Genomic DNA, 25,101 nt, shown 5'->3' on the forward strand with positions numbered 1-25,101 from the left:
GGGTGTTGAATATCTCGAAAGAAAATAAAACGATTAACTAGTTGTCGCACTAACAGATGCGACAGGCTTAGTCCCCCCTGTTTTACTTTTCGGAACAGATTTGTCCTACTACATTTTTCCCATGTAGACCCCCATATAAACACAGCAAATATTCTATGCAGCTTTTGCACATGCACCCGTGAGCAACACAAAACCTGCATCACATACCATAATTTGCTCATTAAAAATATGTTGCATACTGTGGCTCTGGCAATCATTGAGAGACAGTTGCCATTCCACTGCGCTGTCCTTTCGCGCGTTTCTTTTATTTGTTCAGTCCAGTAATCATTGGTGTCTTTGTAGTGCTGGAAAGGCACGCCTAGATATTTTACTGGAGTATTAAACCAGTGAACGTTAGCATAGGTGTCTGGGGTTGATGTCCAGTCTCCGTGCCACAACCCCAGACACTTCCCCCAATTAACCCGACTTCCTGTAATTTCTCCAAAATTTTTAACAACGGCAACTGTCTCTTGTACACTCTCTTTGGTGGTGCAACACACTGCTACATCATTAGCGTATGCCAAAACCTTTACCTCGGTGTCAAGCAGTCTGAAACCACGGATGGTCTCGTTGTCTATTATGGCCAAGCATAAGCTCTGTATGTACAATGCAAGCCAGAGTGGACTTGTCGGACATCCCTGGCGTACAGAACGTTCCAGCCTAATGGGAGACCCCAGGATCTTGTTAATAATTAGTCGTGTAGTAGAGTTCTTATACGCCAAAACTATGCCCTCTGTAATCACTGATCCGACATTGACATGTTCAAGTATGGAGAATAACACATCTTGCGGAACGCAGTCAAAAGCCTTTTCTTAATCAAGCTGGAGGATCGCAACATGAGAATTAAAAGCATCGCAACTCTCAAGGACACATCGCATTGTGGGTGTGTTCATCAATATTGAGCGCCCCTTGATGCCACACGTTTGGTGCTCCCCAACTATTCCGGTGATTACGGACTGCAATCTACCTGCCAATACTTTCAAGAGTATTTTGTAGTCAGTGTTGGTTAGCGAAATGGGCCTATATGAGGAAACTATTTCTAATTTTGCTTTGTCATCCATCTTAGTTATTAGAATAGTGTGCGTCTCGGCAAATGAAGGTGGTAACTCTTTGATTGCGTAGGCTCCCTTGAACACAGCTTGTAACACTGGTGAAACTTCTGTTTTAAAAGCTTTATACCACATTGCACCGAGACCATCAGGCCCCGGCGACTTCCCAGCGGGGGGACTATCTATTGCAATATTCAATTTCAGAAACGGTTATAGACCTCTTTAACGCTTCTTTCGTTTCGAGGGATAATTGCGGCATCCGGCTCAAGAAAGTGTCCTTGAACTTCGTAACATCTACTAATGCGGCTGCGAAGAGACCCTTCTAATACCAAAAGAAAGCTTCAGCGATAGTGTTGTTAGTATTTAGCAGAATTTCATTTTCCTCTATTTAGTCGATGGGATTACGACGCGCTCGTGATTTCTCGATTCCAAGTGCGCGCTTTGTGGGAGTCTCCTCCATAGCCCACGCATCTGCTCTCGCTCGAATAAGGGCTCCTCTGTAGCGTTCCTGCTCTACTAGCTCAATTTGTCGTTTGACCGTTCGAATATCTTCTTTATATGCACCGGGCTCCTTGGTTTCTAATGCTATCAATTTCTTAAGCGTTGTTCTTAGTTCATTTTCTTTCATTATTTCTTGATATTTTAAAGTACTGAATCTCGATATGGCTTTCATTTTAACGCTTTGCTTCAAAAGCTCCCATTCCTGGCCAACATTACAGGCTGCGATCCCTTTATTGTTCTTAATTTCCTCAATCACAAAATTATCAAACATGTCATCCCGAGGTAGTTTAGCGTTAAACTTCCATAAATCCCAACTAAATTTGTTTTCTTTTTGTTTAAGTCCCACGTTGCATTGTACAAGACAATGGTCAGAGAAAGAGATAGGTAAGACTTTGTAACTATTGCTTTTAGCTAGCGTCGCCCCTACCATGTATATCCCATCAAGACGTGCGTGACTGGTTCCCTGAAAATGCGTAAATCGAACTTCGCGACCTTCTTCGAGGCACTCCGCAACATCATCCAGGTCAGATTCATTCAGCAAGTCATAGAGCATTTCAACACTTCTGTCTCGCACATGGCGGTTATTATTTCTATCTTCCGCGCTCAATACACAATTGACATACCCCAATGAAACAAGCTGTTTTGGTGTCCGTAAATGTTGCCTAATTAACGAAAAGAAAGTTCCTCGGTCTGCCTCCACGTTCGGCGCATAGACACAAATGACGCGCCATTCAATTTCACTAATACTCAAATCACAAGTCACTGTTCAACCAGAGTCACAAGAAAAGTGACTTTCAACAATCAATCCCGGAATCTTTTTAACAAAAAGAACACAACCGGCCGAAGTTCCATTTGCGTGACTAACTATGGCATAATATTTTGACGTAAACCGCAGCATTATGCTCCGGGTCTCCTCCTCACCTTCCACATTTGTCTCCTGCACGGCTAACAAGTCAATATCTTGGTCAATTACCAGGCGATACACTTGAGCCTGCTTTTTCCTGGAGGCCAAACCTCGGACATTCAAGGTTGCAAAGCTCAATGCCCAGTGACTAGCCATCGTTACTCGCTAAAAAAAAGGAGAGGATAGGCCCGGAGCATCGTGCTTACCGTGTACGTCTAGCTCCGTGCTAGATGTCTCCGGGGCCATCTGGTGGTCCGGCATCAGTTAGCTGCTGGTCCCTTGGAGTGCCAACCGGTCGGTCCACAGGTAGATTTAGACCTCGCTCTGAGGCCTGAGCACCGCCCCGGTGTCGCCTTCGCTGGTGGTCCCTCAACTTTGCCCTCGTGAGCAGTGCCCGCAGATTGCTCCAGCGAACGCTTGACCGCCGAGCCCGGGTTGATCCCGCGGGTCGTTCCGTGCGCTGGCATGTCGCGTGCTTTCGCCGCTTGCGTCGACATGTCCACCAATTGGCTTTGTGCGTCTTCAGTGGAATTCTCTTGGCTGGTCCGCCTTAGCCGTTTCTTTCTCCTCGGGTTCCGACGCTGTATCGTAATCTTCAGGCGAAACCGGCCCGCGTTCAACCAGAGAACAAGCCGCGTCTCCTGCCCCCTTAGCCGCGTCTTCCGCCTCCGCGGCGTCCATTGTCTGCTCTTCGATCTCATCGCACGTTGCAGCGCTCGTAACTGCTGCATACGTCCGGACGCACTGAGCGTCTCGATGTCCAAATCGCCGACAAATTGAACACCGTGGCACCCTGCAGTCTCACCGTACATGGACAGTTCCTTTGCACCGCAAGCATTGCATCATAGGCCTGCCCGGCGCCACAACTAGTGCCGATTCACCTGCAACGCGCACTTGGTGCGGAAGGTCCTCCACCGTAACTTCACTCTTTAACTTGAGTAGCATGGTTCTCGTCGTCGATGCTTTGTCGCTGACGCCATCGACTCTCCAGCGCTCTCGATTCACTTCAACAACATTGCTGAAGGCTGCGAACGCCGTCCGCACATCCTCGTCGGTGACTCCGTAAAGCAGCCAATAAAGACGCAGTTTTATCTGCTGGTCCTGGGGATCAACGATGAGACACCGGTGTCCCTTCACCTGAAGTTCCTTGAAGGCCAGCAGTTTCTTCGTTGCGTCTTCTCCGTTCAATGTAACCGCCCAGACGTGATTAATCTGGTACGCTCCGAGTGCTATGATGTCCGTTAGCACTCCCGTGGGGCCCAACGCGTCTCTGAAGTCTTCAACACTGTAGGGTCTCGCTCAAACGTCTCCGTGCAAAAACACAGTATTTAAGGCAACGCGTCCTGTTGGCAGATGAGGCAGAATCACTTGGTAGTCTTCAGTTGACCTGTTACCGCGGCCCTCAAAAGCCGCTGAAGCCCCTCCGACGGAGCCCTGCATCCTGCGTCCGTTCACTACCGTGGCCGAAAGCAGAATCCACAAAGCCACAATGTTACTTTTAGCTACTTCGGAAATAAAACACTACATGATTGCCAAGGAGTGGAAGGAGTCTCCTTAACGCATTTCGTTCGACAGGTCTCGAAACGAAAACGAGCCCATTCGGTGATTTGTAGGCGCATTTGGGAGGCTGTTGCGTTAGGCACCGCTCGCCGCTTATCAGCGCGCACTAAAGTCTTGCTCATCTGCTCAGGACGATAAACTGTTATCGCGCATGTACCTTGATGTGCATTCGCGCCCCGTTCGTTCACGGCGTCCCTTTATAATCAGCTACGCACCACGCCGTGGGTCATTCTTTTGTAACCCTTCTCACAGCAAGTATGCCGCATTAAAACTTTCGTTAGTCCTTCTCACAGCGTGTTCCTCGCCAGGCTGATGACTGATTAGTGGGATGTGATGTCCCGAAACGCTCATATTATTATGACAGACACCATAGTGGAGGGCTCAGGAAATTTCGACCACCTAGGGTTCTTTAACGTGCACCCAAATTCGAGTATACGGTCCTACAACATTCCTCGCCCTGCTTGGAGCCTGTGTCGGCTGAACGTCACAAGGCTATCAAACTGCGTCAAAAAAGACTGGGAGGATGCAGCCATCGCCGCTAAAAACACACAAGAACTTTCAAACAGCTCTAAATATGGAAAACTATGTTCATCTAGCAAAAATATTTCATGCCTCTCAAGAGGCGCTGATTAAGCAAACAGCAAACGCTAGATAATGTGCTGCCATCTGAAGGCATTGTGAGACCATGGCCTCTCAGACGGCAAGCGCGCGGCATGTATCTTGGAGGCCATGCGACTCCTGCTTTAGATAAAAAACTGTGTGTACCATTCGCGCGCGCGTGCACACACGTGTGTGTGTGTGTGTGTCTATGTGCCATCTGTGAGACATTGTAAAAAACGCGTTTCGACTACAGCAGAGCGCCGTTCAAGCAGAGGGAAGTGGCCACGCTGCAAAGTCAGCGCATTACTACAGATACGTCACGCTTGCGCACGCGCGCGTTTGTGTGTGTGTGTGTGTGTGTGTGTGTGCGTGCGTGTGTGTGTGCGTGTGTGTGTGTGTGTGTGTGTGTGTGTGTGTGTGTGTGTGTGTGTGTGTGTGTGTGTGTGTGTGTGCGTGTAAATCCTGCTTTGTTACGTTGAACAGTCTCACCGTACTCGCTGTACTCGCAGTACAACGGAGGCTTGTACAGCGAAAACGCTTTTGTTGCTCACACTACCTTCATTCCTACTAGGTAACTCTTCCAACGAGGCTTTAAAATCAGACGTCATTGAAAAGAGGGGATAATATCTTCCTGAATTAGCCGAATTCAGTTATCTTTGTGAAGCACAGTGAGCCCACTGCATCGTAAACAATGCGTAAAAGGCGGAGTGGTTGCGGCCTGAATGAGACTACTACATTAATAGCGAAGTCTAAGGGTCCCTCATTTTTTTGTTTAAATCATCTCTTAAGGAGCCAGGTCGACCTGATGACTACGTGACTGTTGTGTGCCCGTTTGCAAGAGCAGGTATAACTCATGCAAAGAAAAGTTGTATTTGTACAGGGTGCCGAAGGAAGCAGATGTGTTTCTAAAGTGGCAGTGCGAAATTACGAAAGCGGGCTCGACGCCTGAGCTTGCCTCCCAAATAATATTTCAGCACCGCATTGTGGAAGCACCCCCTCACGTCAATGGTGCTTCAATTCAAGCTAGGAAACAATGTTGAGTTGTCGCTCGAGCAACGGCACAGAAAAGTGAGGGCCACGATCTAACAGGCTACAAAGAATTTTAGCGTTCCATATCTCCTTGAGTAAGTGTTTCGCCTGCATCATACCTTGCTTATTGATTTTCTCCAAACTTATATTTTCCGTATTTTTCCGTTCATGAACAGCCATGACTACATTGCTGATAAATATTTTAAATAAAACTAAGGCACACTTCCGCACCAAATTAGTGGTTGTCCAACTGATTTTGCTAACAGGCAACCCCGACGTGGTGGTCTAGTGAATAAGGTAATCAGCTGTTGACCCGCAGGTCACAAGATCGAATCCCGGCTGCGGCTGCTGCATTTCCGATGAAGGCGGAAATGTCGTAGGCCCGTGCGCTCAGATTTGGGTGCACGTTAAAGAACCTTAGGTGGTCGAAATTTCCGCAGCCCTCCACTACGGCGTCTCTCGTAATCTCATGGCGGTTTCGGGACGGTAAGCTACACATATCTATCTTTGCTTACAGGCAGCTATGGTAAATCTTATGGTACTGCCATCCAATTTTTTATAACTTCCTGTTATACAAAGGTGCTCCTAATTCTAGTGGCATAGAATAAATTCAAAGGATTTTTCAGCGAACTTCTGCGACTTTGAGCGTATCTATCTATCTATCTATCTATCTATCTATCTATCTATCTATCTATCTATCTATCTATCTATCTATCTATCTATCTATCTATCTATCTATCTATCTATCTATCTATCTATCTATCTATCTATCTATCTATCTATCTATCTATCTATCTATCTATCTATCTATCTATCTATCTAAGCCACTTACTTTTGGGTGCTATCGTGGTCACCCCCTTAACTTGGCGTAAACCAAAATTAGCGTGGGAGGGTAAAATGGTTTGACGACTATGATGCGCTCGTCAAGACATAAATAAAGTAGCAATCCGGTCGCGTACGTCGTCAAACACTTCCCGCTAGGCAGTGACACACACCCACGGGCGGGTATGTGCCACTAATCTGCGAATATGCGCCACAGGTAATTGACACCCAGGAACGATGACAACACACATGGGCAATTTGAACGCGCCAGCGTTAAGAAATACCCGATGTGGACGCTAAAACGTTAACGGGCGCGGAATAACTCAGCCAGAATCCATCGTCGCTATGATCGCACGCGATCTTCGTCTTCATCTTTTTCTTTGCCATTTACTGACTGACAAGTTTTATTTACACATCATCCTTTTTTTTTACATCCCGCCCCGCTGCCAGGTATGGAGCATTTCCAGGAGAAGCAGAACTTCAGCGGGTCTCATAAACACTTTCGAGTTCTGAGTTTTGATGGTGTAAGCCCGCACCAGTCCATCCCGACCAAAATGTACTTCCAATACTCGGCCTAGTGGCCAAAAAGCACCGATTTCTTTTGTCATCTTGCACAAAAGGAATCGACCTCACCTAGTGTTAAACTTCGGTTAGGTTCTTGCGGATACCGATGCAGAGACCGCAGTTTCAGGAGATACTCCTGTCTCCATCTTTGCTCCAGATGATTCTGTAGTCTTTAACGATGCTCCAGCTTTCGGATAACACTATTGCTAGTAGTGTGTGGCCAGGTTGAAGTTTCACATGGGGTAGGACTTGAATGAACCAGGACTGAAATACCGACAAGAAATTCAGCCGGGTATATTGGTGACGCTTCACCTGCTTGCGTATACTTGTATGTCGGAGGACGGGAATTATACCAGATTAGACTTCTTGAAGCAACGTCATCAGTTCTTCACTTCCTAGACTGGTTTTCCCGAGAACTATCCGAAGAGCTGACTTGATCAAACGGATCAGCCTTTCCCACCAGCCACCACACCACGGGGCATTAGGCACAAGAAATTTCCATAATATTCCATGATAGGCTAGAAATGCAGCAAACGGAAATCCACTGATAAGCTTTCCTGCGTTTCGTAGTTCTTTGCTTGCCTTCTTGAACTTCAATACGTTGTCTGAGTACACTGTAATGGGCACTAACGGTCGTGTACCTGCATGCGTCGCCCGCCACCAAGGTGCAACATTAGACCAGGAACACTCCATCGCGTCGCCCGCCACCAAGGTGCAACACTAGACCAGGAACACTTCATCATGTGGTGCCCCGGATATGTAGTGGAAACAAGTAACGATAGAACAAACAGTGCAGCTCGAGCTATTACTCACTGAGCAACCATCCCATGTCCAGATACCCGCTCGCTACTCCAGTCTCCCCACACTCCTCGAGATATCTTAGAACACCAGCGTCGACAACGGCGGCGATACTCACGGCTGAGTAAAAAATAAGCGCATCAGCGGGGCCGCCTGCACAGAAATACATATCTACAACTTCGCTTAAAACATGCGATGCACCCAATCACATATGCGTGTTCTTTCCCGTGGTGTGAAGGACAGCGAACACTTGCTCACATTACATGCGTCTGTAAGTTAAGGCAAGCTAAAATAATACGCCTCAGATTTCAGCGAACAAACTCATGACGGAGCAGTGGGAGACCTTGCTCGCCAGTGAGGAAAAGGAGGCCCAAGTGGCACTCCTGGACCAGGCGTGGCGGACTGCTGAGGCCAGTGGAGCCTTTGGCTTGGGGCCCCACCCACCTGTTTCCAACCCTCATTTCATTTTTTTTCTCTGTAATGAACGTTTTCCATCCATTCATTCAGAAGGCAAGAACAAAATTGTCCGATGAGAGAGAATCTGCCAGTTTTAGATGTACAGCTCTTGTGGTTGCGCCGGTAAATAGCACAATGTAAACCTTGTGTGATGTAATGTCGAAGTTGTTGTTGGGCCCAGGACCGCCAGCCGAGGAATTTGATTGATTCATGAGTGCACACACACATAAACACAATTATATTACCAGGAAAGTATGGAAATGATAATAACGCTGAGCTAAATTAAGGTAAGGTTGTCTTGTGCAGTCCTTGTATACGCGTGTCTTCTTGGTGGCTTCTTGGTCACCGTGGCTTCTTGGTCACCGCTCCCATGTGGCGGTGCACCCCTGACTCGCTGATGTCCTCAGCATGAGTCGGCCCAGGCCACGGCACAGCTGTCTTCCGCACGGCAGTCCAGTGGCGGTAGTTTACCAGCTACCATGCTCGTCCGACAGCACACCAGGGTTGTGCCAGCCACCTAGAATGGCAGCCGGAGCAGGAGCCTACAGTAGACCGGAGTTCGCAGCCACACTGGACGGCGGCCGGACCCGCGGCACCTTGCCTGAACCCTGGGCCAGTCGCCCAGCCGGACTACAGACCTCGTTCTTCGGTTGCCCAGCTGTCAGGGATGGCAGCTGGATCAGCAGCGCACCACGTGGTTCCTGGGCCAGTCACCCAGTGGCAACCCAGGAACAGAACAGCATGTCGAGGACGTCCACTAGTCCGGATCGGACGTCCAGCCGAGAACTGCCTCGATCGCTGCTCTGCCTTGAACGCCGGCGAATGCTGGCAAGCGCTCTTTTTGCCACCAGTACAAACGCCCTCTCATCCTCTTCTACGGCGATCGCTCTGTTTCGGTGTCGTTTTTGTACCTACTTCAGACCTTGGTACATTGTAGTTCTCTCCCGTTGAGGCCCATATATATTGGCCCTAAAAATTAATTTCAACAAGTTTAAACGGGCATGACATAGTAGCTCAATCTTCCGCAGTGGGGCATGTTACACATTCAAGGCCTTCGTTTGGAATCGTTTGCAAATGTAACAATTTCCGATCGGCTTTTTTTGTCTCCTGGCGTGCATGAACAATCCAGAATCTTTCACGCATTATCGTCAGTGTGGCTGATATTTCACCATGTAAAACGCTGCAACGTGCGTTCATGATTACCAGTCACGTGAATTCATGGTAGTGCGGCAAAATCAGTGGATGTTTTTTTCTTGACTTGAAAGTTGCCCTTGTAGGCGCCCACGCAGATGAAGTTGTCCTTCTGTGTTCAAAAATAGATGCAGGTCTTGAAGAATTGACCACCTTGAGATCGCGTGCCCGTTGGACAATTGCTCAATGTCTTGAGAGAAAGCTTCTCGCTGTGCTCTTACTATCCAAAACTTCTCGACCATATTCAGCTTTTCTGCAGAAATAGGCCCTGTATGCGGTTCACGGGCGCGCCATGTCCTTTCCGAAATTCTGTACACGAACGCTTTAACGCAAAGGAGCCTGGTCAAGCGGCTGTACTTCTTGGCGTTTATGACATCCTAAACGAATTCTTGCATCAGAAGCAGTAGTTTTGCCTGCAGAGTTTCTGATTCGTAGGTTTTTTTGGACGGCAACCGAAGCAGGCTCCACTGGCCAGGTGGTTTGATGTCGAATTAACCATTTTGGGTCCTTCCACTAGTTGACGCTTTCCGGAAGGCCGAAGCACAGCCTCTAATAATCCCGAAATCAGATAATCTGATGGGTTTTCCTCTCCAGGACTATAACGCCATTGCCCTCAGTCGGTGCAGTCGGCTATCTCGGCCACTTTGTTTCTCTCGAAGGGGTTCAGTTTACCTTCCTGTGTCCCAATCTAGCTCAGAACAATAGTAGAGTCTGATCAGAAGGTATGTGAGAAGTGTTACGAAGGCGTGACGCCAACACGGTCCCGAAGGCGCCACTGCTCCGAAACTCACCGCCAAGGTCCCCAGCTGTTTGGTAGTGTGTTTCTCAGCTCACGACTGCTTCTGCGAGGAGCTAATAGACGAGCGGACAAGACGAGGGTGCGTTAAGACGAGGTTCATGTAGAGCATACAAATAGAGGCGTTAGAAATTCGGCACTCAGACCGAGAGCCGATATCAAAGAGCTGAGATGTGTCTCTCTGACGCATACGTCGGCTTATCTCTGACGCATAGGTCAGCCGCTGGCGACGCGCCGCTTGGTTTTTTTATAGGCACCGGGTGGACCTTTGCGTCACCAACGTTCAACCAGAAGCGCCGCTGGCCGTGATGTCAGAATCCTCCAATGGGGACCCGCTGCTGAGCTTTGTCATGATCCTCAAATCAGGAGCCGCTGCGCTGGGTTGCACCCAAGGACGAGTGATGTTGCCACGCATTGTGTAAGACTCGCCAAACTGGAAGACGCTGATTGCTTCATCAGGCTTGTGGGCTGATGGAACTCGCTGTGCATTGCGTAAGACAGACCGGCGCCACCGCTTGATGACGTCGTTGAGTTGATCACGTCAGGCGGGCTCGATCGCTGGCCTTGACAGAGATTGCCTTTGCAGAGGCATTGATGTTCGCTGTGGACTCCTAGGCGTAATAGAACCCCCACTGCCAGACAATGTGCCGGGAAGACGAGCAGCTTCCACGTGGCACAGATATAGGGTGCGCTCATTCGACAGGTCTCTCCAGGATTGCCTCCAGGGCCATGGGGAGAATGTAGCTTCCGGCTCAGTTCCATGAACACACCCCATGCTTCAGGACGGATCTCAGCTACACTGGCTTGTCGCCACAACTTTTCGGCCATCTTCGCTCGTCTGTAGAGACGATTTTTGGTCTCAGCACTTGTCGATGGTTCTGCGAGTTTTTAAGAACGTTTCGACAACAGACAACACACGACACAAGCAAGTGCCCTCGGTTACCCAACAGAACACCAGACAAAGTATAGTACAACATATACCTAGCTACGTATGCATCGGAATTTCATTCCCTCTACATCAAGAGGCGCATGTGGGATACAAGACTCTCAAATTGAGAACTCAAACGTTTTACACGTACAACATCGTAATGAAATAGAATACAACATAAAGTTGGCCCCTTGAGATCACTCTGTATGAAAGCGCTCAGCTAACGCCATGATGAGGACAAAAGTTTGCCCCGACTCACCAGTGAAAGACCAAATGGTGAAGAAAGTACTAACTAAAACGCACGGCTCAATGCGTCTGCATTGGTGTTTAGCTTTTTTTTTCTTGTAGTGAACGTTTAGGTTGTGCTGTTGGAGTATCATGCTCCACCTCAGTAACCAGCCACTATTAGGTGACATGTTATTTAACCAGGTTAGAGGACAACGGTCCGTTTCGACCACAAACCTCGAACTGGAGACATAACAAGGTAGCTTTTGAACGGCCCACAGGAGGCAAGCGCGTTCCTTTTCAGAGGTACTGTATCACTCTCCCTGCAGCTGAGTTTTCAACTTAAATATCTTTCGTTACCAGCACTGTCTTCCTGGCACAATATAGCTTCCATGCCGTGATCACTCGCGTCGCATTGAATGACAAATTATAGAAAAATCGGGTGCCGGGAGATGAGACTTTTCGCTTAGGGCCTGTTTCAGCTTGCAAAAAGCATTGTCCTTTTCTGAGTTTCATACTACTTTAACCGGCTCGGACTTTCGAAGTGCGTCGGTTAGAGGGCTGGCAATGCTTGAGTAGTTTTGCACGTAATTATGATAGTATCCAGCTAGGCCCAAGAATGCCCTTATCTTAGATTTTGTGGTTGGTCGTGGATAGTTCACGACGGTGGCTACCTCAATTTCTGAAGGTCTACGCCGGCCACGCCCCACAACGTGTCCCAGTTAAGACACCTTGCCGCAGCTTAGGTGACATTTAGTAGGTTTCACGGTAAGACCAGCTTCTTTCAACCTGTTCAGCACGACGCGTCAATTCTTGACATGTTCTTCCCAGTTGTTTGACAAGATGGAAACATCGTCAAAATACGACAGAGTGAACTCAGACAGGTCATTAAGAACGTGGTATATCAAGCCCGAAAAACATAAGGGCGCATTTTTCAATCCAAAGCTCAGCTTAAGTGGATGTACGTTCTGAATGGAGAAACAAATGTGGCATAGCGTCTAGCGCGCTCCGTAAGAGGGACTTGCCAATACCCTCGCACGAGGTCTATTGTGGAAATATAGCTAGTCTGTGACATAGTTTCTACCCTTTCCTCTAGGTTTGGCATCGGGTAAGTTTGGTCTCGAGTTATGGCGTTAAGACGCCAATACTCGATGCATAGCATCGGACACTTTCCCGGCACTTGAACCAATACTAGAAGAAATGTATAGTCACTCTCGCCCGGTACTATGACTCCCAACTTCAGAATTTTATCGATCTCCTCTTTCATGATCTGCTTTTGCCCAGGGGAACATCGATACGGCTTGCTACGGATTGGCTTCTTATAAGCTAGCTCTATATCGCGTTGAATCACTGTCGTGTCTCCGGGACGGTCCGAAAACACGTCTTCAAACTCGCGAACAATCCTTCTCAGGTCCTCCTTCTGGACTTCACATAACCTAGGCTCTAGGTTCAACTGCTCCAAGATTGCCTCCGATCCCCTTTTGATTACATCGCTAGAGGTCGAAATTTCTGCTCCCTCTTCCCCTGAAACATTCAAAAGTAGATTTACCACTGCTTGACGTTGAACGTTTGTTTTCATCAAGTTACTGCGGTAAATTTTGTTCGGCCGACTTCCTAATTTCACTTTATATTTGGTATCAGAAAGCTTCAATATTACTTTGAAAAAACGTTCCCAATGAACCTCAAGCTTGTTCTTTTTGGACGGTCACAGCAGCATTACCTGACTGCCTACTTCAAAGGTGCGCTTCTTCGCCGATTTCGTCGACAACACTTGCGCAACCTTCATGTGGCTTTCCACGCGACCTTTAGTTTTTACAAGCCTCTGAAGGAGGTCTAGAGCATCCGCAGCTACATTAGGGTCCTCATCGAATCCCTCCCAGGACTCACGTAGCATTCGCTATGTTGTTCTCAAACTCCTGCCATACACAAGCTCTGCAGGGCTAAAACCAGTGCGCTCATGAGGAGCTGATGTAAAAGCAAAAATAGTGTGAGGAATACACGCTTTACAGTCGCATTTGTGCTCGCAGGAAAGAGCTGTCAGTATCCGTTTTAGAACAGAATGCATACAGACTGCCGGATTAGGTTGCGGGTGATGGATCGAGCTGTGCACAAGTTTTAATCCACATTTATTGAAAAAGATAGACGTAAGGCAACTGGTGGAGACACTACCATTGTCGAATGGGATTTCAGAAGGAAATCTGACGCGTGGAAATATAGATAGCCGTGCATCCACTACGTGAGGGGAATTGAGCTCCTTAAGTGGTATTGCTTCAGGAAATGTTGTAGCTACACAGAGGGCTTCAGGATGTACCGACAACCTTGCCTTGACTGTGGCAATGGCCCGACGATATAAATTACTAGGCCCCGAAAATGTTCTGTGATAATTGGCACGAGCTTCGTGGGTGCCTTCCACTTGTCCGTGGATTTCCCCGCTCTCTGAAAAATGTCGCACGAGCGTACAAAGTCTTCAATATCCTTCCAGCATTGTGGCCAATAAAACTCAAAAGAAACTGTAGCCTTGGTCTTTTTTTGCCGAGATGACCTGCCCACGCGTTTTCATGCGCCAGTTCCAAATAGTAGGCGACGATACTTTTGTGGCACCAAGAGCTGCTCATACTTGCAACCTTACACATTTGTGGTGCTCCGATACAGGAACCCTGTCTCCTCAAAAAAGAAAACATTCTTTTTCTTTTTTCCTATGTTTACGCTTTCCATCAGCGCTTTAATTGAGAGGTCCTCACGCTGCTCTCGAGTGAGCGTTTATCGATCAACCCTCGACTGCTCACTCCAACTTTCCGCTACCGGCGAGAGCATTGCACCCCTCTCGCTCTGACTTAATGGCGCCATGTCATCTCCTCCACCGACAGAGACCGTGCCAGTCGCTTCGGCGAAGGGTCGCTCGAGTGACTGCTCAAATGACTCACACAGAGAATTTCCTGTCTGAGGTTCCGTCGTCTCGCCGCCTAGGTTAGACAGATAAGCGACTTTGGTACTTGGTGCTTCACCACATTGAACAAGATCAAGCTCTTAAGAAAGCTTCCGCGCTTCCGATCACGTGAGGGCCATGTACGCCAAGTTGGAGAAGAACGATTTAGCCTGCTCTTGAGAAGCTGCTCTGAGTTATTAGAAAAACTATAAGGAAAATGATCGGGGAGCGCAGGAGACACAGCCGCTGCAGTGCGAAGCTTACCGAACGGGCATTTATTGACAACCGTAGCAATTGGTAAGCAAGCACTCTGCTCCTCAGCGACTTGTCTGTAAAGTCATCGGGAGACACCAACGAAGGATGGACAACGTACACGGTTGCCATCCTTGGTTGCCATTCGTTCATGGTTGCCATCCTTGGTTGCCAGTCGATCCATGAACGTTGTCCATGGATTCGATCCTGTGGACAACGTCCACAGGATCGAATCCCAGCTGCGGCGGCTGCATTTTCGATGGAGGCGGAAATGCTCTAGGCCCGTGTGCTCAGATTTTGGTGCACGTTAAAGAACCACAGGTGGTCTAAATTTCCGGAGCCCTCCACTACGGCGTCTCTCTTAATCAAATAGTGGTTTTGGGACGTTAAACCCCACATATCAATCAATCAATCGCAGAAGCTACACTATGCGCCTGCGAACACCGTAGGATTGCCAATTCTATTCGTCTCAATCGAGGCGCTCCTGTCTCTCGGCCTCCTCACGCTCACGACGTTCGCGACTTTTGGCTTCTTCAAGTTCGCGAACTTCTCGCCTTTCAGCTTCTTCCCGCTCACGAACTTTTTGCCTTCAGCCTCCTCGTGGCATGCTTTGATATCCGCCCAGGCCTCATCGACTTCCTCAGCCGACACTCCTTCATCTTTCATGATCTCAAGGATCGCTTGCTTTCGTTTCACACGGCCCAAAGCAAGGCAAAGTTCCTCACAAAATTCGATCAGTTCCTTCACATTAAGGTTCTCCATCGTTCCCACAAACCTCTTGCTGTTTGCTCCTGTTAAGAATCTACTTGCAGTACCCACTATAAGTCTACTAGCAAGAAGCGCAAGCAATTTTTAACACTACCTTCTTTAAACCCTCCGCATTAATTTTGGTTTCAAAGCGTTCCGATGGGGCTTGGAACGGTCAAAGCTCACTGTAATGCTTCACACAGCCCTTCTCTATACTACTATAACCTCTGCTAGAGTAGTCTGGTGAACTGACGGGAAAACATCAGCAACTCACCGCATCGATGTCCCTGACGCCGGCCGATACCGCAGCTGCCCTCCACTGTTACGAAGCGCAGCGCCGACGAGGTCACGAAGGGCGCCACGAAACTCCCCACTTACAAGGACACCGGCCGCGCCGACAGCGAAAGGGCTCCAAGCAACGAGATGTCTTCTCTCACACGCATACGTCGGCTTCTCTCTGACGCGTAGGTCAACTGCTGGCGACACGCCGCTTGGTTTTTTCATGGGCACCGGGTGGATCTTTTGCGTCACCAGTGTCCAACCAGAAGCGCCGCTGGCCGTGATGTCAGAATCCTCCATTAGGGATTCGCCACTGGGCTGCGCCATGATCATCGAATCCGAAGCCGCTGTGCGGGGTTGCACCCAAGGAGGAGTGATGTTGCCACGCATTGCGTAAGACTCGCCAGATTAAAAGGCGCCGATCGCTTCTCCGGGCTCGTGGGCTGAGGGAGCTTCCTGTGCGTCGCGTAAGACAGACCGGCGCCACCGCTTGACGACGTCGTTGACTTGATCGCGTCAGGTGGGCTCGATCGCTGGCCTTGAAACAGATTGCCTCTGCAAAGGCATTGAGGCTCGGTGTGTACTCCCAGGCGTAACAGTAGTGAAGCGTGTCTTGTGACTTCCTGATTTATTTTAGCAGTCTCGCTCGAAGAACTGCACCCATTAGTTCCAACTTAGGCATGGTCAAGGCTTTTATAGGTACCACGCGAGAATTAGCCACGATAATATTCGTACCACAATTACCATTGATGTATACAGCTCTAACCTACGCGCATGCTCTATAGGCCCTTGGGCTACCATCAGCAAAATTGTGAACTTGCGTCATGGTGATTTCTTCTTTCCAATGACTCATGACGTAACGTGGTATCTTAATATGGTGTAACTGAGGAACTTCAGCACACCATTCTTTCCATGGCTTTTTGATTTCCATGGGTAACTTTGAATCCTACCGTATGCGTAGAAGCCATAGCTTCTGAAATAAGATCTTCGCTATTATCGTGAAAGGTGAAAGAATACCTAGAAGATCGAATATTCTGGAAGCTGTTTTTGAGATGGTACGCTTCAAGTCCTCCCTAACCGAAAGCAGTAACTGCGTAACAGACTTTGAAGAACACGCCAAATAATCGTCTTCGACGTTCTATAGCATCCCTAGAATCATTGCAGAAGTACTGTCCAATCCTTCCAGGCACTCTTCGTTTTTTGAGAACACTTTCTTGAGTTGAGCATTGTTTGACTTTCATTTCCGGGGGTTCATCGCAGCTTTTTCCAAAGCCGACTTTGCTTTTTCGTAATAGCTTAAGCCTTGGTTAAAACTGTCGGCTCCTACCAACAGGTCCTTCAGGTATAAACTCTGCTTCAGTGTCTGGGCCAAGGTTTGGTGCTGACCGCTTACGTTGTCCAGGTGGTGGCGTATCCTTGCCATCAGCAGAAAAGGGTTTGATGTCGATCAGAATGGCACACGTGTCATTCGCCATTTGATAATGTTGCCGTTTTTGCCACGAGACACGTTCTCGAACCATAGAAAACGAAATGTATTTCGATCCGATACCTGTATTTCTAACTGCACGAAAGCTTTCTCTATGTCGGCATAGATGGCTATTGGGTGGTATCGAAAACAAAGCAACACTTGATAGAGATCCGGACTCAGATTTCTACTTTTGTCAAAACAGTCGTTCACTGACAGATATCCCTTTTCATACGATGAGCCGTCGAACACTATTCGAAGTTTCGTGGTTAGCGAGTCTTCTCGTACAACCTCGCATGCGGCATGTAGTACACGGCGTTATCAGATTGTAGCTCCCTCACCACTTCAGCATGTCTCATTTGCCAGTATTGAGGTATAGTCGTGTCATATTGCTCAATTAGGCCATCCTGACGCGAAAGTCATTTGATGAGCTTATGCAGCTGGTGAATTGATGTGTCCCGATTGTCACCTAGAAGATGCTTGCGATCTCCTTTTAAGGTAGGGCCAAGGAGTACCATCTGCCTGACATCCTAACGCTCTCCTTAAGTTATAGATTGCTCAAGTCAGTGAGAAATTCGTTGCAGTCAGTAATGCCCTTAGACTCGAGTCGCCCGAAAGACTAAGATTTCTGCAGCCGATTTATTATCTGTTGCATTCACCCGCAAGACGCTGACAAGCAGGTAAGTTCCACAGTCCACAACGATCTGCTGACTGATGGGCAGTTGCACCATCCAACCAAAGATTGTCTTCATTTTCACGAGTCCTGTCACGTCTGGAGACCACAGAACGTCACCGGTGATTGCTCGTCACATATAGTCAGACCCTATTAGCAGACCAAATTCGGTGCCACATGCGTCCTGAATCCAGTAGTCGTTCGCGAAAGCCTTGCCTAGTTTCTTCAATTCTAGAATGAATGCGTTGTCCGCTGAAGGTAGAGTCACATCGTGGCAAATGACAGAGGCACCTACAGTCTCTGTGTACCCGACGAATGCAAAGCACAAATGTCAGGGTTCCAGCTGGAATTGAACCCAGGCATTCTGCGTTGAAATGAAGCATTTTACCACAGATCTACGCTATGTCTCGGCACTACTTTTCAAATAGACACTCATCTTCTTTAACCGTCAATAGTGCTCTCAGTGCTGCCTACCCAATTTCACAAACATTACACATGTACTCTTTTGATACAGCCGTCGCATCGGGCTAGTGTCAGTTGTGGTTAGTTGTCAAGCGCTCAAGTTTATTTTTGTAGCAATGTCCAGGGCTAGCACACGGGAAAGCATCAGCGCCTCATATCAGCTTCTGGTGTTGCGAATGTGCATGTTTTAGTTGAAATCATTGCACAAGTGCAAACAACTGGTTATAGAAACATCTGCAACTCCTCAACATGTGCCTGTGCGTGCAACATTTGTACATATATTTAGTGTTATTTCATGACGTGTCGCTCAATAAAAAATTGCAACACGGTCACCTTTCCTACGCATGCTTCGCATAACGTCGATTCGCAGGTACTTGTCACTTGCCAAATTTTTATTGATTATCTAATCACCATGTTTTTAAAAGTCGCCAAATCTCCTTTGTTTTGATTCATTTCAGTGTCCAAAACTTACTTCATGTTCCTACGCGGCATCTGTTTTGCTTATTTGTCATAACTGGAATCAGAAACGTGGGCGTGGGTCCATTTTTAATAAATTGTTGAGATACAAAAAATTAACAAAAAGATAAAGATTCTTCATGCTCACATGGGCCTGAAAAAGATGTTCATTGCCACACAGTCTAGGTAACTCAGGTTCCTAGCACGTTTTCAAATTTTATTTTCGGCGATTAGCCATCTAATTACAACATTGTGCAATAAGCTTGTTCAAAAAACTATTAAGGCTGCAACTATAATATTGATTTGTTGTTTCATAGTTAATCATTTTTGTTATAAACCGCATAATATTGCTGGATGCTTGCTTTTAAATCATGAAGGGGAACAGCCAAATGAACACATCATCCAAAGAAACGTGCAAACAAAACCTGTGATTGGAGCTGGAACCGAAAAAGTTGCCTTATCCACGTGCTATTGACCTTCCCACTCAAAGCTCCCTAGGCGCCCCCATCCACTCTGGGCTGTTGTTAATGCGCGTGATCCCCTTCCCCCCACAAAAAAAATACATGCATTGCCGGGGCTGTGATGTCGGCTTTTGTACTCTCGTACAACAACCCAGAAAGAAGAAAATCTTGCTCTCTTGAAAAAAAGGTGAATACAAGCTGTCATTATTTAAAAAAAAGGGACGCAATGTTCAGGAGCATCGCCGAGTGGCCTAACAGCCGGCAGCATACTCTGCCCATTTCTCTATTCTATACACCGTAACACGATGCCCTTACAGGATCCCCTGAGCGGTGAACCAAACCCGAGAGCACGTGATCTCACCAAAAGAAAATGAAGACGGTGCTTGGAAGTGGTGCGTGAAAGATGGGGGAGGTGTTATTAACCCACCGGCACTGTCACGAAGTTTCGACTCTGCATGCGTACATCTAATCCCACAATTAGAAATAGTAGGAACGTTTATGAACTACACCCCCCCCCCTTCCCGGGTAAGAAAGTTCTCGCAATGCTCTTGGAGCATGGCCATGACCCTGCACTTTACACAGTAGCAGTATATGTCTGACTTAGCAGTGACTCCTCTCCCCCAACCCCTCTCTTGAACGATTAGAAGATGCGGCCGCCACAGTCCACCCCACACTTCCCCCTAATTGGCCGAAAGATGGAAGATCTTTCTTACTTCTTGGCCTTGGTCGCGACATCCAAGCAGTTGTACATCTTGGCCATGTTGTGTATGGAGATGCAGTTCTCCGGAGCCATGATGGAGAGGAGGAAGTCACAGCAGTCCTTGACCATGCCCATGACGCAGAGGTAGTCAGCTGCCTCAAGCAGGCTTTCCACGTTGTCGCAGCCCACCCACGTGATGCGCTTGTAGGCAAACTCCACGATAATGGCCAAGGCCTCGCTGGATAGGCCACGCACAAGTACTTCGCACAGGCCTCTGCTGCTTATGTGTGCGCTGAACAGGGCTCTGAAGCACACAGAATTTACGAAGGAAATAAACAACTCAACATGGTTGTAGCGAACGCTCAATTATTATCTGTATGAAAAGAATATTTTGATGTGTCCCATTCAGCTTTACTTTCGTGTACTTTTTTTATTACGAAACTGTTATTGCGAGAGCCATCGCGATTATAGATACAAAAGAATATTTTGTTTGCGCGACGCTAGAAGCTCGAAAAGTAGCTAGAAATTAAAAAAAATATTGCAACGCAGTTACACAGATGCTTTCTTTCAGATTGCTTTAAAAAATTCTGCTGCATTCGTGACCTAGATCAAACAACATGAGAAACTTCCTTTGTGAAGTGCACTGAAACGCTCCAGAGGAGGATTACATCTTTTAAAAAATAACTATGACAGCTGACATTCTTTATAAATTTGAGACTTTACTACCGTAATATCTCGTTTTTCATATTTCACTCTGTTTATTATGAAATGCCAGAGGACAATGTAAGAATTCGCTTCTTTAGAGAGAGTTCACACCCTGCAATAATACTTTTTTGTATATGGTATAACTGCGAGTGCAACATCGGCCATTACTAATAGGCGGTTTTTATTTCGACTGTTACAGAGAACATCGCACACTCCGAACTGTACAGTGGGCCTGATACTACTCGGTTATAACGCTGTTTAATTGCATTATTTTAGGCTAAATCACCCGCGCCTGCAAAAAACTCGGCCTGACAATTCATTCAGTAACGAGCGAGAAGCCACTGCCTGCTGTGCAATATAGCGGGGCAACATACAAAAAGGACACTTTAAAAAGTGCAAGAGTATTTCAGAGAGCAAAATTTTACCAAGCGTACCTTCTTTTTATATTATTAGCAGCAAAGACGTTCAGTGAATTGTTCTTTGTCCAACGAACCAAAAAGCTATCTAATAGCAGGCATGTGTCACGTAGAATGTGCGAATAGCACTTCTCATCACTAGTACACGAAAAATGAAAACGACAATAGTTGGCTCAACAAATGGGACACAGAACACCACTGCACACTAATCAATGGCTCACTAAATACTAAGGCAACACTTAACCTCCCAAGAAATGGCGGCGAAGTGATGGCGGCGAGCTCATGACACCGAGCACGTTTACAACATAGAGTGCACTAAATAATGGGAAAAGCCACGGCGGCTGCCAGATCCCCGAAGCGAAGATGTGCTTACGTCAAGACGAACTACCCAAAGGCCTCTTACAGGCACGCGTGCTTGGTTTCAGAGCGAGTTGTGGCCCTAGAAGTTTCGATGTGCTTGTTGCGTCAGTGACTGTCTGCGGTTTAATCCGAATCAATGTAGAAGAAACCTAGCTAAAGCAAAGTACCGTCGTGGAATCCGCCTCTATAGATAGAACCCGAATCACATGACTGCTTGTGGGCTTAGAAACAGCCTACAAACATTCAGATTAGTTTTCGGAATTGTCCCGTTTCAATGTTTCGAGAGTTCCAGGGCTGAAAGCGAGCTTTGTCAATGATTTCGTTCTCTCAACTGACACACGTATTCAAAAAGTAGTGTAGAAACGAGGCCTTCTGAAGTGTATTTTCGAAGAACTTGCCGTTGGGTCAGTTGGTTTGTTACTTATATAACACTTTCGAAGCAAAATAATTTTCCTATTATGCTATACGTGACACGGGGACATGGTAGTTTCACACCGCCGCCAGTTGTTTCGTGATTGGTCTAAAACGAGATCTGCTGCTTGGCTGCCCAAAGGCACCTTATTCACAAGATATATATTTAGAGATGACCTCGAAGTTGATAAGCGCCATTGTATATAGGTGGCTTATTGTTAAGAAAAAGTCCTTCATCGTTCAACCAATGGGACGACTACTCTACATTTTGTAGAGCCTGGATTTCAACACGTGTGAAATAATACTTCGTAATTGGAGTTTAACGCTCCAAAAACACCGTATGAAGATGAGAGAAGCCGTATGGGTGGGTTCCGAAAATTTCAACCAACTGTGGTTCTTTCACACGCACCGAATTGTATATATGTGGCTCATTGTTAAGAAAAAGTCCTTCATCGTTCAACCAATAGGACGACTACTCTACATTTTGTAAAGCCTGAATTTAAACACGTGTGAAATAATACTTCGTAATTGGAGTTTAACGCTCCAAAAACACCATATGAAGATGAGAGAAGCCGTATGGGTGGGTTCCGGAAATTTCGACCAACTGTGGTTCTTTCACACGCACCGAATTTCAAGCACATGGGCCTACAACATTTTCACCTTCATTGAAAACGCAGCCGCCGCAGCCGGGATTCAATCCCGCGACCTGCGGGACAGCAACCTAGTGTGTATGTTTGTGTGTTTGTGTTTGTGGTGCATGAAGGCTGTGGCAACGCCGCCGGCAAAAGCCAGCCGATCGAGAGCGTCAAGTTAAAAGTCACAGCTTTGCCGCAAAGGCGAAGCAATGAACGCGATATCAACAAACTGGAAGGTCACACGCAGAATGGCAAGGAGATCAAAACGTGCCCCGTGTTTCTCACGCACAAGTGACGCAAGAAACGTACTCACAGGTACAGATAAACGCAAATAAGCATCTCAGTTGTTACTTCTATGTGTCAGAAAACAGCGTTCCTTTCGCAAACTGAGTCTGTGCATTGGTTGCAGTGACCTTTGTGTGCCTCGTAATTTTAACAGAATCGTTCCAAGGCTGATGCCAGCCAAGACGTATGGTCCTTCCTCCCGGAACATCAGGGTGGGTGAGAGGTCGTCCACTCCCTTTCTCTCTGCTGGCCAATGTAAGCGTGAAAGATGAGAGCCGCACGCTTATGGGGCCATCTTGATGATAATGCAGAAAACACGATAGTCCCCCCTCCCCCCAAGATTCCTGTCAACAGCGGTAAGTGGTAGTTATAAATAGCCTGTCATATGAGTGTCGATGGCTCAGTGGTTAACGTCTCGCATTCATGACGTGATGGTCCCACGGTCGATTCCACGCACCGGAGTAGTTTTATGAATTTTTTTCCTTCTTGCGTTTTCATATATAAAGATACGTAAACATATACTGTGTATGACATCGACGCCAACATCCACATCGACGCCGATGGCGAAACGCAGTGGAGAGTGTCCATATAATTGCTATCACAATAATTACTAAAGCAGTAAAAGGAGGAGAGAACAGGTGTGGGAAAGCCAGCACGTTGGCGGCTATTGTGGCAGGCTTTGTGTTACCTAACGGTAAGGAAGTTCTGAGAACGCAGCCATCACATACGAGAACGTGCACTAGAAGAACAAATGCGCGTTCGCGTACCGAAAGTACTCGCTGCAGCTGGCTATGGTGACCTTGTGCACAGGAAACTCGCCGCCATCCGGGGTCTTGAGGAGGCCGTCGCAAAGCAGGCCCGAGTTCCGCATGTCCCACATGGCCTCCAGGGTGTCCCTGTTCAGCGCCTCCTCGACTGTGTCGCCACTGTTGCTCATCTCGCTGCGCTGCTGCCGACAGTCGCCAACTCCACCGGACGTCGAGGCCGTGGGACGCGGGGCAGCAACACAGCTAGGCTTCTTCTTTCTTCTTCTTCTGCTCTTCTCGTTGTTGTTGTTGTTCTCCTATTGTTAGTAGCGCATACCCACTGTGGGGGATTGGCCAAGAATCGAGTGGCTTTAAAATTTACTGTTCAGATTTAGAATGATGGAGGTATAACAGAAAGATTACCGATAGCCTAGGCAAATGTGGTGCTTAATGTAATGCATAAAAAAATTTACATAAACGAATTTATTCTTAGAATAGAGCAATAATGTGATTTTATACGTATATAATTAGGTGGACATGTTAGGATAATGAAACTGGTTAATTCGTCAACCTATTAGTTTCATCAATATAGTCCCGGACGGCCGCGCATACTGTCCCATTAGAGAAACAAGAAATGGAAGCTCCAAAAGACAAAATGACAGGCAGAGATAAGTCCATACCAATACCACGCAAAGGTATTTCTAATAGGGTTTTTCGTATAGTGTTAAACTACCTGCAGGTCAAAAAGAAATGGTCTATTGTTTCCAGTTCATCACAGAATGCGCACAGTGGCGAAGGTTGATTGATGATTGATTTGTGGGGTTTAACGTCCCAAAACCACCATTTGATTATGAGAGACGCCGTAGTGGAGGGCTCCGGGAATTTGACCACCTGGGGTTCTTTAACGTGCACCCAAATCTGAGTACACAGGCCTCCAACATTTCCGCCTCCATCGGAAATGCAGCCGCCGCAGCCGGGAATCAAACCCGCGACCTGCGGGTCAGCAGCTGAGTACCTTAGCCACTAGACCACCGTGGTGGGGCCAGTGGCGAAGGTGCCTGAGCAGACCCGTGTTTATAGTAATTTAGATTTGGTACCCGGCAACGCAGCCTTGTGATAGCTACTTCTTGTTTTCGAGTGCGGCAAAAGTCTCTTCGCCATGGATATAATAAATGGCGATATTCTGTAGGGTTTGTTAGTGCTGAACCTTTAAAGACTTGCATAAGCGTACGTCTGCGGAATCGAGCAGCAGTCACATAAGCGGATGATGGACAGAGCGGTAGAATTGGTTCGCTGATTGACGGCTTAGCTAAGGAATCGGCTATTTCATTCAGAAACAAACCTTTATGTCCAGGCACCCAAACTAATCGCACTTTTCTCAAATGCACAGGTACTAGTGCACGGAACGCCCTTGTTACAGGATTATCAGCACCAACAGAAAGTGCTGCACAGAGAGATAGGGAATTTGTTATTATGATAGCTGATGTAATTGCTGTATCTAACTTGCGTTAGGCGAGCACTACTGCCAGAAACTCAGTCACAAAAACTGGTATGAAATCGCGTAGTCGAAGGGAATAAATCCAATTTAAAATCCGGCTGAAAATACCAACCCCTGACTTTTCGTCGTATTGCGATGCGCCTGTAGCAATAAAAAACGTTC

At 47.2% G+C, this 25,101-nt stretch overlaps 1 protein-coding gene across 1 annotated transcript in view; it reads right to left on the reverse strand.

Moving 5' to 3' along the window:
• Positions 1-23,721, reverse strand: part of LOC142791013 (kelch-like protein 10) — a 97,394-nt gene extending 73,673 nt beyond the window's left edge. The window contains exons 1-2 of the mRNA XM_075885407.1: positions 23,463-23,721; positions 19,897-20,187 (exon numbers count right to left, since the gene is read on the reverse strand). Of these exons, the coding sequence (XP_075741522.1) occupies positions 19,897-20,187; positions 23,463-23,632 (461 nt within the window). The 5' untranslated portion in view covers positions 23,633-23,721. The remainder of the gene's footprint in view (positions 1-19,896; positions 20,188-23,462) is intronic.
• Positions 23,722-25,101: the final 1,380 nt, after the last annotated feature.

The sequence above is a fragment of the Rhipicephalus microplus genome, chromosome 1, assembly GCF_043290135.1.
Source record: "Rhipicephalus microplus isolate Deutch F79 chromosome 1, USDA_Rmic, whole genome shotgun sequence".
Lineage (NCBI taxonomy): Eukaryota > Metazoa > Arthropoda > Arachnida > Ixodida > Ixodidae > Rhipicephalus > Rhipicephalus microplus.